Raw genomic sequence first — 18,752 nt, forward strand, 5'->3', positions numbered from 1 at the left:
AGTAAGACACAGACAAGACACATGCCAATCTGTTTAATAGTGTTTTCTATTAGGAAGGAAAATGAGATGAGAGCATGCCTGGTACTAGGGGAAATGAAGGTGAAGGCAAATTCCCTTTTACTTCAAACACATTACTTTTGGTTTTCCTTTTTTGTTTATACTGGCCAATTTATGAGTGATATACATAATTTAAAAGATATTAAAATAAAATATAATGGGAATCTTTCCTTAAAATGGGTGTTTCAAAATAAAGTTTTCCAGTGGTCCACTATATGACCCTCTCTTTATCTAAACTAGTGAAATGTTATCAGGGGAAATGTAGGTCTAAACTCCTTAAATCACTCCTTTTCTCCATTTCATACACTGCTGTTTTAAGTCATGTTCTTTTAAATACATGGTTACACATGACTGAGGTTGGTAGAAGTCTAATTATCAGATAAAGTGATACAATATTCAATAGAATAATTAAGATGCTAAGCATATAAATGTGAAACCAAAATTAATGAACTTAAAATACAAAGAAAACAGTACCTCTCTTACTTGAGTTAAATGATACAGTGTAAGCTGCATAAATGTTCATGATGTTTGAAATTTAATTCTCAGAGTACAATTTAATTTTGACTGGACTATAAGCAATGAAACTTTTTCTTCAATAAGTCCTACACTAAAGCATTAAATTATCTCTGAATAACCTTCACGGACAGTTTTACTAATTGATAGGCTTTCCCTTATTTGACATATACTAGAAAATAAGCCATTTCCAACCTTTTTCTAAACAAATAATACTTCAGATCGCAACAATTTCTCGAACACCCCTACCCTCCCTCCTCTCCCCTACCAAAACCCCACTTTGACTACAACTACCATATACTCAGTTTTTCCTAAGGATATTATATAGTATTTTTAATTAAGATTCCTGAGTCAATAAGGTGTAATACAAAAATTAAAGCTTCCAGGGATTGTATGTAAACTACATTATAAATAAATATCAATACCTAAGTTATATGTTTATGAAAAACATTTCTAAACTGGAGTTTGGAGCCCTCTTACAGTTATATGCAGTGAAGCTTCAACTAAGGAACTGTTTTTTTTTTTTTTTCTTTTTCTGGTACTGAGGACTGAAGCCAGAGGTGCTTTACACTGAGCTTTTTCCCCCACCCCTTTTAAATTTTTTTTTAAATTTTTTATTTTGAGACAGAATCTTATTAAATTGCTAAGGCTAACCTTGAACTTACAATCTTGCACCCTCAGCCCCCAAATTCCTGGAATTACAGACATGTGATGCTGCACACCATTGTTTTTCTAATATATACACATCTACAGGAAAAAGACACTCAAATTTAAAACAATGGTCAATCAAAATTAAGTAGAGATTCCATTTACCAGTATTATTAGGTATTGACATTTAATATTTTGCTTTTTTAAAAGGAAGTGATCTTTTTCTGGAGAAAATCTTTCATCATTAATAACCATTAACTTCATTTGGAAGATGGTCATCTTCTTCCTTCTTTATTTTTTCACTAAAGCTTTAAGAATAGGTATTTCTAACCAACTGCAGTTCAATTAATGTTTGGATGTAAAATGATGCTTTCAATAATGTATTAAACACACATAGTTCTAAGAATTTACCTTTGATTTTTATCTTTAACTACGGAAATAACTATCTACTTGTCAATCAGCTCAACTATTGAAAATAAGCTGAGATTCAAGTCTAGAGATGAACATACTGTCATGCAAGGAGCTGGACTAACAAGTAACTGTAACTTTTCACTTCAAGAACAACCTCACAAATATACTTACAAATGAAATCCAGCAACTGTCCTCTAGATCTTAAACATACAAAATAAGATGACATTCTTCTTTAGCAGCAGAAACAATATAGTTTTCCAATTAAATGGGAAAAAATTATAACAGAAATAATACCCCGGGGCCAGGGTTGTGGCTCAGAGGTACAGCGCTTGCCTAGTACGCATGAGGCACCACATAAAAAAAATAAAACACCACATTAAAAAAAAAAAAAAAAAGCACCACATAAAAAAATAAAAACAAATAAAATAAACATTAAAAAAAAAAAGAATACCCTAAGTTTTAAGAAACTGGATAAATACCTTAAAATGAGGTATAATATGATATAAAATAATGATGATCTAGAATAAAACTTTAAACACACTTTTTGTGCTTTTCTAAAATATTTTCTACTTCCTAAGCACACTTTCAACTGAAATTTCTCAAAAATTAGCAATTGTAAACTCACAAATTAAACTTACTTGGTAGTGTAATGGCTCTATAAAACTGTATTGAACTGCTGCCACCTTCTGGCTCCTTATAAAGTCAGCTGAGCAAGATGAGAAAAATTCAAGTCCTGGGCTCTACAATCTTCCACTTTGAACAGTGTTTACTCCAGAGTTAACAAGGGGAGTCATTTGTACCCCATGCACAAGAGAGTGGTATTTATGCATTTGTATTTTTGGCTCAAAAAATTTATTAATCATAGTAAAATGGATAAACATTAGTGTTTTTGCTATACATAAAAAGCCAATGTCTAATCAGTGTTCAACACTTTCCAACCATTTCCAACATAGAAGCTCAAAGATTAGGTTGATTCCCTTTGTTACTAAACAGAAAAATTATCAGAAATAAGCATGATAGTCTTCTGTATCCCAGATACAGGGCTTCTCAAGAAGAACACTAGCAAAATCACCTTGACATACTTGATAAAATTTAGATTTCCAGACCAAACCAACTCTGACACTGAAACAACCATTGGGAATGGTATCCTGAAATTAGTTTTTGTTCAGATCAATTACTTCAAGTGACAACAGAATTTGAAAGCCAAAGAAAGAACCTTAACTGCTGAAGCAGAAAATTAACTAAAAGAACCTGTAAGATGGCTCTTTAAAAACATAATAATATCTTTCTAAAGACTGACTGGATAAAGAGAAAAAATACAGAAAGAAATATCAATAATCTGAAAAGCACAGTGCATGAAACAATAGTAACAAATTTGAAAACTTAAGAGGAAATTGATTTCACTTACTAGAAATATATAGGAAAATTTACCTAAGAACCAATTTATTTTTTATTTATTTTTTAAATTTAATTTGTTTTAATTAGTTACAATGACAGTACAATGATCTTGACATATCATACATTTGAATCAGATGGGATATAATTTCTCATTATTCTGAGTGTACAGGTGGCAGAATCACATTGGTCATGCAGTCACGTATATACACACAGCAATAATAATGTCTATTTTATTCTACTGTCCTTCCTTTCCTTCCTTCTCCCTCCCCTCCCCTCCCATCACTTCTCTCTACTCAATCTAAGGTGACACAATTCTTTTTTTTTTCTCACATCTTCATACATGTATTTTGTATAACGACGAGGGTCTCCTTCCATCTTCCATGCAATTCCCTTTCTCCCTTCCTTTCCCTCCCACCTCTCTTCCCTATCTAGAAGTAATCTTCTTCTCATGCACTTCCTCCCTCCCTACCCCATTTTGAGTCACCCCCCTTATATCAGAGAAGACATTCAGCATTTGTTTTTTGGGGATTGGCTAACTTCACTTAGCATAATCTGCTCTAATGCCATCCATTTCCCTGCAAATGCCATGATCTTGTTATTTTTTATTGCTGAGTAATATTCCATTGTGTATAAATTCAAGAACCAATTTAAATAAACCAATTACCACAGAATAAACTGTACAGGTGATTAGAGAACTACTATTGAAAAGAATAACAAAATACAATATAGCCAAAGAGGATCTTTACTTAACATATAAAGAAAAAAATCACTCTAATCTTAAACTTATCAGTCTTCAGAAAAATAAGAAAGCTCCTCAATTCATTTAAGAAAGCCAGAAAAACTTTAATCAAAATCTGTGAAATAACACCAAAACCAAAATACAACTATCATGGACTTGTGGAGATAAATGCAAACATTCTAAATAAAATGTCAATAATAGAATCTAACAATGTATTAAAGGAATATGCTCTCTCACCATAAAGGTTTATTCTAGAAATACTTAGAAGATTGCTCTGGTTTGTAAATTAAATATTGTTCTTGTTTGTATCTGGAATGCCCTTCCGAGGCCCATATATTTAAGTTTGGGTGCTGTGCTTGGTACTATTAGGAAGTGATGGAACCTTTTAATTGTAGGGCCTAGTGGGAGGCCCTTAGGTCACTGGCAGTGTGATTGCAAACAGAGTATTGGAAACCCAGTCTCTTTTTGTCTTTCATTTCCCTGGCCATGAGATGAGTGTTTTTGTTCCACCATGTGCTGCAACCTTAAGGTGCTTCCTCACCACAGGCCTAAAAGCAACAAGGTGATCATGGACCAGAATTGATCATGGACCGGAACATCCAAAATTGTGAGCCAAAATAAACCTTCTTTCATTCTAAGTTGATTACCTCAGGTGTTTGTTATATTAATGTAAATATGACTAATACAAGGACTATATCAATTTAATTCTGTGATCATTAATAGCAAATATAATCTGAAAAGGCATTTGATAGAATTTAGCAACCATTCTTAATAAAAACATTGAATAGAAATCTAAACAGAACGAAAATTAAAACAACAAAGTTATTTGTCAAAACCAATAATTTTTAGTAAAAATTAAAAACCATTATAATAAAATCACAAGCTTAAGAGAAATGGATATCTGAAATCCCCACTATTTATGACCTTGTCTCAGAAGTTCTATCTATAAAAGCAGTAAGACAAAAATGAAATGATATTATTATTATTATTATTATTATTATTATTGTCATTTTCATAAAGAATGGAAAGAATTAAAACTATCTCCTTTTCTGATGATATAAATGTAGACTTAAAAGAAGTTGTTAAAAAATTACTGAATTATCAAATAAGGTGGCTGTGGATATAACACAGTTTTTCTCTATCAATAAATGCATAGAAAATTGGTGCAGCCAATTTGGAAAGCAGTATGGAGATTTCTTGGAAAGCTGGGAATGGAGCCACCATTTGACCCAGCTATTCCCCTTCTCGGTCTATTCCCTAAAGACCTAAAAAGAGCATGCTACAGGGACACTGCTACATCGATGTTCATAGCAGCACAATTCACAATAGCAAGACTGTGGAACCAACCTAGATGCCCTTCAATGGATGAATGGATAAAAAAAATGTGGCATTTATACACAATGGAGTATTACTCTGCATTAAAAAATGACAAAATCATAGAATTTGCAGGGAAATGGATGGCATTAGAGCAGATTATGCTAAGTGAAGCTAGCCAGTCCCTAAAAAACAAATGCCAAATGTCTTCTTTGATATAAGGAGTGTAACTAAGAACAGAGTAGGGACGAAGAGCAGGAGAAGAAGATTAACATTAAACAAGGATGAGAGGTGGGAGGGAAAGGGAGAGAGAAGGGAAATTGCATGGAAATGGAAGGAGACCCTCAGGGTTATACAAAAGTACATACAAGAGGAAGTGAGGGGAAAGGGAAAAATAATACAAGGGGAAGAAATGAATGACAGTAGAGGGGGTAGAGAGAGAAGAGGGGAGGGGAGGGGAGAAGAGGGGAGGGGAGGGGAGGGGAGGGGAGGGGGGATAGTAGAGGATAGGAAAGGCAGCAGAACACAACAGACACTAGTATGGCAATATGTAAATCAATGGATGTGTAACTGATGTAATTCTGCAATCTGTATATGGGGTAAAAATGGGAGTTCATAACCCACTCGAATCAAAGTGTGAAATATGATATATCAAGAAATTTGTAATGTTTTGAACAACCAACAATAAAAAATTTAAAAAAATGCATAGAAAAGGAAATAGAAAAAAAAAACTATAATCTATTTCACAACAGTGGCAGAAACTATAAAATATTTAAGAATAAATTTAATAAAAAGAATATAACACACTTGAATCAAAGTGTGAAATATGATATATCAAGAACTATGTAATGTTTTGAACAGCCAACAATAAAAAATTAAAAAAAAAAGGAAAAAAAAATATTTAAAATATATAAAAAAAAAAAGAATACAACAAACTACAAAAATCTTACTTGAGGGCATAAAAAGTAGATCTAAATAAATGGAAAGACATACTGTGTTTTGGGTTGAGAAACAAGGTCTTAAAAACACCAAACATTCCCCAAATCAACATGAATTCCCTATGCTGGGGGTGGGAGAGGAGACAGGAGATTTGTTTAATGAAAGTTTAAAACAGATTGACGTTACCAACAGGTCTAACTGGACAGGTCGATGAAGGGATTTGGAAAAAGGCAAACAGACACAAAAGTAGAGAAAAATCTGGAGCTTGCTGGGTCAGCCTGCCTCTTGTGAAGGAAGATTAACCAAGAGTGAGCTCAGCACGTTTATTATATAGTTTTAAAGATCAGAAGGCTTTATTGTGAGACAGTTTCTTTAAGATAAACAAAACCCAAGTTGAGGGTAAAAGCAGCCCAATTAGAACTTATTAGCTTGCACCCATACTCTTTACCTCTAGGCAGCAGGTGGGCAGCAGGCATTTGAACCCAAGACCATGAACTTATAAATTCAATGGCTGGCACAGAATCTGCTTCTTACAGGGCATCATTATATCGACTGGGTGATCTTCAACTGGTTCCCTTGCACTGAGAAATTCCCAAGGGAGGTGTCCCCTCTGTCTCTGGGCAGTTCAGAGACCCACAATTCATTCAATATTCCCAACAGACTAATTCTAGACAGATGAACACAGAGGTAAAAAGAGGATTCAATGAATGCCTACATATTAAAAGGTAAGAACACATATTTTCTTCCTCTGCTTTATTCCAAAAAGTCAGGATCAGGGCCCTATAACTACCTCTCTGACAAAACAAACAAACAAACAAAAACAACAACAAAAAACCACCAAAGAACTCCTCTCTAAGGACACCTGCTAGCCCAGGGGAAAAGAAACCAACATTTAGGGGCACTCAGTCCTACACTGTAATTTACCAGCTGAAGGGAAAAAAAATATGAGGTGGATCTTTTTCCTGGAAGATATACTAAACTACTTTCAGAGTGCATTATGTCTTTTCAACTAAATAATTCAAGAATTTATAATCCAACTGTTAGAGGATACAGATGAAGTGCTAATAGTTTAGGGATGAGAATGATAATTAAGAACTAGGAAAGAAGGCAACTTGTAAAAACTTTCAAAAATCACCATTCTAAATTATGCCAAAAAGTTCTAATTTATCAGGAAAGTCAATAAATGTACACTGTGTATATGAAAAGACAAATGTTGATTTGAACATACATAAATACATAACGAAGGAGGGTATTATTTCAATGTTAAGGTCACATTGAGAGAGAGAAAGAAGTGGTTTACATTTTGATGTTAAAAAAAAAGTAGAAAAAATTTTATTTTGTATGCTGCAGCATTCCCAGTACTCACAACATATAGTAGGAATTCAATAAATATTTTGAATGCTGAGTGAAGAGTATAAATTAGACTGAGTTGAACTCTGTAAGTTAACATTCTTACAGAATTTTCATGAGTGACATTCCAGATTTTCTGTCTTCTTAAACAAATAGAAACAAACAGAACCTAGAAAAAAATATTCTTAAAATTAAAAGACACAATATGGTATAAACTATGCATGCACAGAACGTGAACATGAATGATCATGCATTGGGCAACAGAATTCACAGGAATGAATACTGAGCAAGAACATGGCTTGTTTGTACACAACATTCAAATATATAGTGCCCATACAAAGTGTACATGTATATAGTATCTTTAAGTAAAGCCCACAAAAAGAAACTAAATAAGAAACTATAACTAGTTCCTCTAAGTTGTTCATAGAAAAGATAAAATAGGTCATGAAAAAGAATAAAAACATATTAATCTCTGCTCTAATTTAATATCAAGTTTTTTAAGCATAACTACAGTATCTGATTTTCCATAAAAATTTTGCAATGGAAGAAAAATATACCTACCAGTCTAAGCTGCTTATCTGTATTTCAAATACAATCACTAAGCTCTCATTTCAGACTTCCAACCAATCCTTTGTGACTTAAACTGAAATTTAGTATTCCAAATTCTGATTATCAATGAGTTAACTGACAAAACCAAACTTCTGAGTCCTAAATGTGACCCTATCCATGCCCATCTTTCAGTCCAGCATAGCACTAAACAAGGGGGAAAACCAACAACAACAAAACAAAAAAACCAAACAAACATAAAAACAGCCTTTCTCATTTACCTTTCCACTGCTGAATACAAAATAACATGACCACTCCTGGTCTGCTTCAAATCTGACCATCTGTCACCTTAGCAACCTCATCTCCATCTATAACCTGTATTCCTTCCAAGTCTTTCCATGCATACTCTATGCATTAGACACACAAAAATAGAATACCCTCAGTGAATAATAATGCCTGGTGAAGTTTGCCAAATTTGCCTATTAAGTTGTGTTATGTATCCAGTTAGCCCCAATCTGCATGGTAACTTCTAACTCATCATTCAGAACTCTGTTAGGGTGACATTTTATGAAATCTTCCTTGAACATACATCCTTTAACATCTGTCATTCTTCCTTCTTATTTTGGCATCTTATTATTATTTCCACTTTGCATGTTACCACTTTGTGTATGTAGCTACTAAGTACATAGAAATATTCAATAAATGTTTTAAGAAAAATATTTCTTATTCAGAAAAATTATGTATCTCAGAAAACTAAAGAAAACTGAGTACACCTTTAATTTTTTCTAGCAAATAATGAAAGATGAAAAACCGGTAAAACAGAACAAATAAAAATGGTTTTAGATGAGCCTTTGAGAAAGATCTAGGAAAATCTTCCTCTTAAAGGAGAAGAAACAAGACATTTATTTAAACTACTATCACCAGGTTTCACTGAAAATGTTCCCCAGGAGCAAACTATTTCTATTTTACTAACCAAAAAAATAAAAATAAAATAAAATAAAAGAGATAAAGAAACAAAGAAATGGGATTTCACCGATAAATAATAATAGAAATCTTTATAGCATCTATATAGATGCTGCAAATAAGCCAAATAATCAAAACATATAAGTAGCTTTGAAATATTACTCAGAGGACAAAAAACAAAAGTAGCAGATTGATTTAAGTAGTCTGAATTATTTTTACAAAAAGAATCAGTTATAAGGAAAACAGAATATCTACATTAACTTATATTTTTTCTTTAATTTTAAGGCTAGCTCACTTTTCCTGTTCTTCCCCAGTTAATTTACGTAAATAAGCATGATTCTAAAAACCACAGCATAAAAACTTCAAGCAAACATTTGTCAACAAGCAGTTATACAATTTATATATTTATAGTCATCAAAGTGATTATTTCAGGGATATAACTACAATCTGTACACTATGCAGGTCCATGGCTGCCAGCAATTTCAAAATCTGAAATTAATGGAATAATATACCTTACAAGAATAAATATTAAATAACACTGTATATCGATATCAAATATTAAATGATCATTATAATTGAATATTTAAAAATATATTCTCTGGATTTATATGAAAACATAATAAAATACTAGAACAAGTCTTAGGGATAATCTTATCTAATTGTCAAATTGTCTTTGCCAGAAAGCCCCTTCTTTTAAAAAATTTTATATGAAATAGACAAACACATAGAGCTGCATCTGTATCAGTTAGCGGGTAGAGTGGAGGGTAGATCTTCCTTGCCTATGCAGTGCCAAGGAATTCTTTAGGGCTTAGGGTTTCAGAGACAACACTGATGAGAATTCAAGCCTTTTATATTCTCATAAAGACATAAGGGCCTAAAATGAGGGAGCAATTTGCCCAATATCACAGAGCCAACATGTCCAAGGCAGAGTCAGGTCTAAATCAATATATACCTGTATTAGTCTACTAGGGCTGCCAAACAAAATACTACATACTGGGAATTTTAACAGGTATTCTTCAGTTTCAAAGCTACAAGGTCACATTAAGGTCCAACAGAGTCAGCTGCTGGGAGGCATTCAAGTTGGCTTGCAGATGCTGCCTTCTTGCTGCATCCTCACATAGCTTTTACTTCATCTGTGCATTAGGAAAGACATCTCTCTCTTCCTCTCCATCTAAAGTCCACAACCCTATTTGAGTAGGTCCTCAGTCCTATGACTTTATTTAATTACTCTTCATTACCTCCTAAAAACCCTAACTCTAACCTCAGACACATGGGGAATTGGAACTGCAATATATGAATTTAGGGGGACAGAATTCATCCCATAGTACTACTAAAAATGTATATCATAAGAGTATACTGTAAACTGGCACGGTTGTGCACGCCTGTAATCCCAACAGCTGAGGAGGCTGAGACACAGGGATCATGAGTTCAAAGCCAGCCTCAACAAAAGTGAGGTGCTAAGCAACTCAGTAAGACCCTGTCTCTAAATAAAATATGAAATAGGGCTGGGGAGTGCCCCTGAGTTCAATCCCCAGCACCCCGCCCCCCAAAAAAGAGTATGCTGTAAAAGTGTTCCCATTATAATAAATACTACTCTCCTGTCTATTTAAGAAACTAGAATCCCACATAGGAAAGAGACAGATTTATTGTTTTTAAGATTTGTAGGTAAAACATAATGAATCCCCATATACCCAACATATAATTCCAATTATTATCATTAGATTATGATAAGTCTAATTTCCCATACATGTATATGTACCCACATCACTATGAAGAAAATCCTAGTTATTCCAACCAAAGTATTTGGGTACCAATCTCTGATAGGACTACAAAAACAAACAAAAATCCCTACAATTTCATAAACATACTTTAAGTAATTATTATTACTTAAAAGTAATAATTCCTTAATATATAAAAATCTATGAATTATTTAGTGTTCAAATTATGCACTATAAGCATTTCATTATCACAGCTACTTAACTGACTGAACCCCTCACCAAATTTAAATGAGCTAAATGGTACTATTTCACTTTTTATTTTCTACTTTTTGTTCTTTAAATTTAGTTCTAGCAGATACAGTAATATGCTAAAGCAATGCCTACTGACTCATGGAAGCTAAGTACTAAATTTCTAAAAATCCCGCAAGCAGTAGTTTGAAATCAGCCTTGATAGGAATATTTTACACCACAGAAGTTGGTGAACTCTACAAATCAGCCCTCAACCCACTGTCCAGAAAGTTGGTTGTTCAACATTTACTAACATATGACTGAGCAAATACATCTCCATTTGTATATTTATATATATATAATATAATTTACTGCATTATGAACAAATTTAATTTTAAGAAGATGATGAATTAGTGGAAAGAGAAGTTAGGAAAAAAATCCCATTCAAAATAACCTCAAAAAAAAAAAATACTTGGGAATCAATCTAACAAAAGAGGTGAAGGACCTCTACAATGAAAACTTCAGAAAACTAAAGAAAGAAATTGTGGATGATCTCAGAAGATAGAAAGATCTCCCATGTTTTTAGATAAGCAGAATTAATATTGTAAAAATGGCCATACTACCAAAAGTGCTATACAGATTCAATGCAATTCCCATCAAAACTCCAATGATGTTCTTCATAGAAATCAGAAAAGCAGTAATGAAATTCATTTGGAAAAATAAAAAGCCCAGAATAGCCAAAGTACTCCTTATTGAGTATTGAAAAGAAAACACAAGAGACAAACCCACAAGAAACCAGTTATCTCATATTAGACAAAGGCACCATACGTGTACACTAAAGTAAAGATAGCCTCTTCAACAAATGGTGCTTGGAAAACTGGAAACCCGTATGTAGAAGAATGAAATTTAACTCCTATCTCTCATCCTGCACAAAAGTCAACTCAAGGTGAATCAAAAACCAAGAAATTAGACCAGCAATTCTGCATATACTAGAAAAAATTGTAGGCTCAACACTCCAACATTCTGGCTCAGGAATTGACTTCCTTAACAAGACTCCTGAAGCACAAGAAGTAAAATAAAATGAGATGACATCAAACTAAAAAACTTCTTAACTGGAAAGGAAACAATCCACAGCATGAAGAGAGAACTTACAGAATGGGAGAAAATCTTTGCCACATACATCTCAGATACATCCAGGATATATAAAGAACTCAAAAAGCTTAACACACACACACACACACACACACACACAAAAAAAAAACGCCCCACAAATAACCTAATCAATAAATGGGCAAAGGAACTAAACAGACACGTCTCAAAAGAATATAAATGGTCAACAAATATATAAAAAATGTTCAACATCTCTAGCAATTAGAGAAATGCAAAGTTAAAACTACACTGAGATCTCATCTCACTCTAGTTAGAAAGGCAATGATCAAGACTACAAATATGGGGCTGGGATGTGGCTCAAGCCGTAGCGCACTCGCCTGGCATGCGTGTGGCCCGGGTTTGATCCTCAGCACCACATACAAACAAAGATGTTGTGTCCGCCGAAAACTAAAAAATAAGTATTAAAAAATAAAAAAATAAAAAGACTACAAATACATTGCTGGTTGGACTACAAACTGGTGCAACCACTCTGGAAAACAGTATGGAGATTCCTCAGAAAACAAGGAATGGGACCACCATTTGACCAGTTACCCATCTCCTTGGTATACATCCAAAGGATTTAAAATAATCATACTACAGTACCTCAGCCACGTCAATGTTTATGGCAGCTCAATTCACAATGGATAAGCTATGGAGCCAACCTAGGCTCCCTTGAACAGATGAATGGATAAAGAAAATGTGATACATATACACAAAGGAGTATTATTCAGCCATTAAGAAAAATGTCTTTATGACATTTGCCAGTAAACAGATGGATCTGGAGACTACCAAGCTAAATTACATAAGACCAAAAAGCTAAAAGCCAAATGTTTTTGCTGATATGTAGAAGCTGACCCACAATAAACAGAGAGAGGGAAAGAACAGATATTCAGTAGAATAGACAAAGGGGAATGAAGGAAAGGGGACACGAACAGGAAAGGCAGTGGAATGAATCTGACATAATTTTCCTATGTACATATATGAATACACTACAGGGAATCCACCATTGTATACATACACAATATACACAAGAATAGGGTCCTAATTAGAATAACATATATTTCATGCTTTTATAACTATAACAAAATGAATTTTGTTGTCACATATAACTAAAAAGAGTCAATAAAAATTTAAAAGAAGAAGAATATATAAACGTTAACATTAAGCACAAAAATTTAAACTGGATTTTAATTTGTCAAGACAAAAAACTATTTGCTTGGACAATGCCACATCATACTATTTACCTTGATATATTGTCTTATTAACCAATAATAAGGAGAATGGGTGGAACATTGTAGAACACTGGAACAGACTAGTTCAAATCCAGACTCTGCTTCAAATTCTGTTTGACTTAGACAAGTTATTTATATCTCTATTCCTTAGTTTCCTTCGTTGTAAGGCATCCTGTATTAATTCCACCTCCTTAAATGTGCATACTACCTTTCACTTTTCAAAATATTTTTACACACTGTGCTTTAACTTTTAAAAAATCTTTGTTATCAGCAAAATTACAGGAAAATTTTCATATACATACATGTATATCCACAACTCTAAAACAAAATTTATTTGGTCATACAAATCAAAACATAGTCACTAAATCACATATATGTTCTATTACTTTAACTGGTTTATACACATTGGATCTGAAGTAATTCTAAGTCAAGGCAGCTCTAGTGAAGAAAATCAATTGGACTTAAGAGGACAGATTCTATCTCTTCTGTTCACACAAGAAACAATCAGAATTTTGCTTAGGTGTTTGGAGCCACCTAGAGGGAAGATTTCTCAGTACCAGAAAATGTGTAACTTTTCCTCCCTAACATTTTGAGACAAACACTGCAACACCAATACAGAACCTATACCTGGATTAGAAATAAAAGAAAGAGTCTGAATGAGTTTTTTACAGCTGATCTCCATTTAACAAATATACTAACTAAGTCATATGCTGGATGCTAGGATTATAGAAACATAAGAAAGATCTATGGCCTTAGTCCAGGGGTAGGCAAATTATAATTCACAAGGCAATTCTGGGCCTCTGTCTCCTTTTGTAAATAAAGCTTTACTGGAAGTTCATCACAATCATCCATTTACAACTGTTTATTGCTATTTTCCCACTAAAACAGAAAGTCAATAATTATGACAAGGGATAGGCCCACAAAACCTATAGTATCTGACCCTGTGCAGTAAAATTGCTCTGGCATAGAGGGAGTTCACAGCCCAGGTAGATCTGACAGTCAGTGGTGTGAATATTTTTGAGTCAGCAGAATGTCAGGGCAAGCCTCCTAAATTAAGAAATAATTAACGGGGCCTTAATTAAAAATTAGAAAGCAGCCTGACACGGAACTAAGAGCATATACCAAGTAGAGGTAATCACATAAGAAAAGGTCTAGTGGCAATAGGACACAGGGTCTGTCTCAAGAACTGCAAGGGTTTGGTGTTGCTTGAATATAGTATACAAGTGGTAGAAGACAATGCTGAAAAGAAAGCCTTATGAACTGTAAATACCAAAAGAAAAACTTTGTATTTTTAAGAAAATATATACATATACACACACACATATAGTGATATACATATATATCACTTCAGGTGTATACTTGCAAAATCAACAAACAAAAAAACCCATTACCTCTGAAAGAACAAACAAAAAACTTTTAAAAAATTGCTGGAAAATGAATACTAAAGACAAGACAGATAAAAAAGATAGGGTCAGGAAGATGTCACTAAAAACTATTTTTAATTTTCTGTTTTTGAAATTACACGAGCACCTTGTCTCTTCTAAAATTAAAAAGTTTAGATTTGGTAAAAATTTAAGAAAGAAGCAGTAAGAGGAGACAAGCAAATCAGAATACCTTGTAGGTACAATGCGTAAGAAGACTGGAAGATGCAGATAGTAGTTAGAAACCAATGGACAGACTACTAGCTATTTTAAGTAAATATATTAACAATGTATTATGGTGCTTACAACATATGAAGATGTAAAACATATGACAAAAGTAGCTCAAAGGATGAGAGGGGAAGAAAGTAAAAGGAGTTAAATTACTGTAGGATTTTACACTTTAAGTGGAATCATAGGCAGACTATGACAAGCTGAGGACAAATACTATAATCTCTACACTGACCATTATAAATAAAATACTAACAGGTTTAGATACAAAGTCAAAAGAGAAAATCAAATGGAATTTTAAGAAAGTAAAATGAAGAATATCAATTTAGCCTCCCAAAAAGTAAGAACATAGATACCAAGGAACAAAGAATAAAACTGAAAAGAAATAGCAAGATGGCAATATAAAACCCAAGACTATCAGTAATTAAATTAAATATAAATACATTAATCCCTCTAATAAAAAGACAAAGATTATCATATTGCATTTAAAAGAAAACCAAAGGTTTTTTTGTAAGGAATACACTTTAAAAATAAGAACACAGTTGGTCACGATGGTCAGTAGTTGTGGTACATACCTACAATACCAGCTACTTAGGAGTCTAAAGCAGGAGGATCACAAGTTTGAGCTAGTCTGTGCAAATTAGCAAGACCCAATTTTAAAATAAAATTAGAAAAAGATTAAGGATGTAGGTCAGTGTTAGAGCACTTATCTGGTATGTATGAGGCTACAAGTGTGACAACCCTCCCCCCCCAAAAAAACACTGATAAATTAAAAGAAAAAGATAATAATTTTTAAAAAGCCAACAATGATTATGCTAATACCAGACAAAGATGATTTTAAGACAAATTTATTACCAGATACTACAGATAAAGAGAGATATTTTATAATATTAAAAGAATCAATTTACAATGGATCAAACAATCCTAAATGTTTTACCCAATTATATAGTTAAAAATAACTAATGTAACAACTAAAACTAAAAACATATCACATGGGAAAAAGCAACCAAATTAGCTACATCCAGATTTATAAATTCAATTAAATAGATCACATAATGATGGGAGCAGACCGGAATAAATAATTGAGGATAACAGGAACAAAGGACAAAATTTAAATTGAATCAAGCAAAAATTGAGCCTTATATATACACTAAAGATATATGTACCTTAATTGCGTGGATATCTTATTCAAAGGAAAAATTAAAGATCAAATAGAACTGGATAAATTCTATTATTATATAGTATATTTATTTTTCTTACCAGCATCACTGTTAAATTCATTATTCTTCCAAGGTTATCAATATAGTAGACACTGTCTTGATACCATGAATCACAGTGTAGGTAATTATACATCCCAAAAGCATGCATGTGTTCCAGTGTATATTGATCATCACGAAGTTTTACCTCTGCCACAGCTGAAATATAATAAATAAATAAACATAATCATCAAGAGTTTTATTCAGATTGTTCCTTTTTACAGAATACCTAAAAGGCAAGGAAACCATGCATGACAATCACAAAGGCTGCTTCAGGGCAATTCACTATATGATCACTTAATAATTTCTGGATATCTAATATGCACTGTGTGCAGATGACTAGTAGGAGGATATGGTTATACCCTTTAGAACCTAGAACATAGTGACTGTAGTAGATAGATTTTTTTAAATCATAACTCTTCTTTTAGGCACTTTTTATAATTAAGAACAAATTCTAAGAATGAAGGTTTTCCTGTCTTTAGGGCAAATAATAAGCCCAATTTTTTTAAGTATTTTTATAATTTTAAATGTTTCCATTTTATTATATTTTCATTTTAAACACACATTAAGAAATAAAGAGAATGGTTTTATTTTATCACTACACAGATATGGAAATAAATATAAACACCAACTGCAACTTCTCTAATATCATGTCAAATCCTTCTAATAGTACAGAACAAAACAGTGTCACAGCTGGAATAGACACAAGGCTTCCTACTTCCAGAAAAGGGCATTCTTCACTAAAACATTAGCTGCCTCCCTCATTTTAAATCTGACAAACATGTTCTCTTCCTCTCAAGCTCCTACTTGCCTCTCCATGCTTATAGCTCAATGCTGCCCAGGACCTGTAATTAATTTCTGCAATAGAAAATATGTAAGTGGACTATGATGGGCCAATATATTATCTTGATATAAAGTATATGCTTTACTGTATTCTAATCACAACTATTTTCTTCTCGCAGAATACTTACTTACCTTTCCTGCTTCTAATACCTGATTTGAATCCTGGCTAACTTACACTTATTCAATCATTTATCTAGAAAATATTTTAATAGATACAGTGATGAGCAAAGAGTATCTTCTTAGCACTTACAATTAAGTGAAGAAATGAACAGTACTCAGTTACATAAATCTTACATAATTTTTATATCATAATTTTATATATTAAACTGTGATGTTATAAAGAAAAATTACCAGTTACTAAAGAACACAAAAAGTAGTGAGTTTTACTTGGGAGACTAATGAAAGTTTTTCAAGGATTAAGCCAAGACATAAAAGGTAAGTAAGAATTAAGAAGAAATATGCTCATACTTCCACATATAACTCTGTACTCTAAGCAAAAAAAGTAGGAGTAAAACCGTATGTTCAAAGAACCAAACGAAGGACATACTGCTACATACAGAACAAAAAGAATGGCTAGAGATGAATGAAGTTAGAGAACTAGGCAGGAGGAGTTAGACTGTGAAAGTCCTTGTCTTTATTTCTTTATTGATAATAAAGTGTAATAAGAATTCATTAGGTTGTTTAGCAGGAGAGTAAAGTTCAGATGTGAGTTTTTAAGAGAGTGCTTATAATGCTTATTATACACACTCAAACTTTTATCTTTTTATATCTTCATACACAAATAGCAAACTAAGCAAATAGAAGAAGACAGTTAATTTGTTGGGTTGATTTTAGAAGGTGAGTGGTTCAAGAAGTGACCTTTATAGGTGGAAATAATGTGGAAAACAGACTGGAGCAAAACAGGGATAAATTCAGGAAGACCCATTAGGAACACTACAAATGTGAAATCATAATTTTGAAAGACTTGACAGAAGTTGAGGAAACTAACTGTTTCACTTGAGGAAGTGTGTACTTGCAAGGAATGGTTAACAAATATACGTTCTATGGATAGGAAGGAAATAATTATCCATTTTTTTTTTAGGACCACTGTGTGGATGAAACACTGGAAATGTCCATGAAAATGTAACAGCCCAAAAAAACTTTAAACAATAATATAACAAATACATTTTCTCCCTATGGGAGCAAAGAGCCCTCAATAATCATGAACAGGTCAGAAGTTTCTTAGCCTTTTGCCTTACTATATTTCAGTTGCAAACACATTTATCTCTGGAAAACCAGTTAAAAGACCTTGATATAACAGGAGTTGGTTGTTGCATTTCAATAAGATAATCTATGTAAGTTATTGTGACAGAGAAGCAAGCAGCACAGGGCATGCTTACTAGTTTGTAAAACTCTCTTAGTGTGCAGAAAAAGGCTGCTTCTCTAGCCCTAAATGAGAAATAAAAAGTTGTAACTACATTTATCACATCAATCTTCTTGAGTATAAAGATGGGAGGCAGAACAAGCGAAAGGAGAAAAGCAGTGTCCAGAATGTGACAAAGCTTAACCACCAGCAAGCTCTTTTGTAGAGCCTTCCCAAGAAAGAAAGGAAGAGGCAGGGAACCTCTAATCTGTTGGGATCTTTGAAATGGTTGAAGAGGAACCCTTTTTATAAAGAATTCAGTGCAGTAGTTTTTGGTACCTGAGATTGAACCCAGGGGTGCCACATCCCTAGCTGTTTTCAAGTAAAACAGATTCAACTCTTTTGCTAATGGTGCTAAGGATGGTATCCACTACTGCTTCTTGAACTCTCAAAGTAT

General features: G+C 33.1%; 1 protein-coding gene across 2 annotated transcripts in view; it reads right to left on the reverse strand.

Moving 5' to 3' along the window:
* Positions 1 to 18,752, reverse strand: part of Nudcd1 (NudC domain containing 1) — a 68,733-nt gene that overhangs the window by 42,975 nt on the left and 7,006 nt on the right. For both annotated transcript variants that reach the window (XM_046464723.2, XM_046464722.2), the window contains exon 2: positions 16,115 to 16,269. In XM_046464723.2, the coding sequence (XP_046320679.1) occupies positions 16,115 to 16,269 (155 nt within the window). The remainder of the gene's footprint in view (positions 1 to 16,114; positions 16,270 to 18,752) is intronic.

Source organism: Marmota monax, unplaced genomic scaffold (genome assembly GCF_021218885.2).
Source record: "Marmota monax isolate L192 unplaced genomic scaffold, Marmota_monax_Labrador192_F-V1.1 WCK01_AAM20220418_F8-fsc00003, whole genome shotgun sequence".
NCBI lineage: Eukaryota > Metazoa > Chordata > Mammalia > Rodentia > Sciuridae > Marmota > Marmota monax.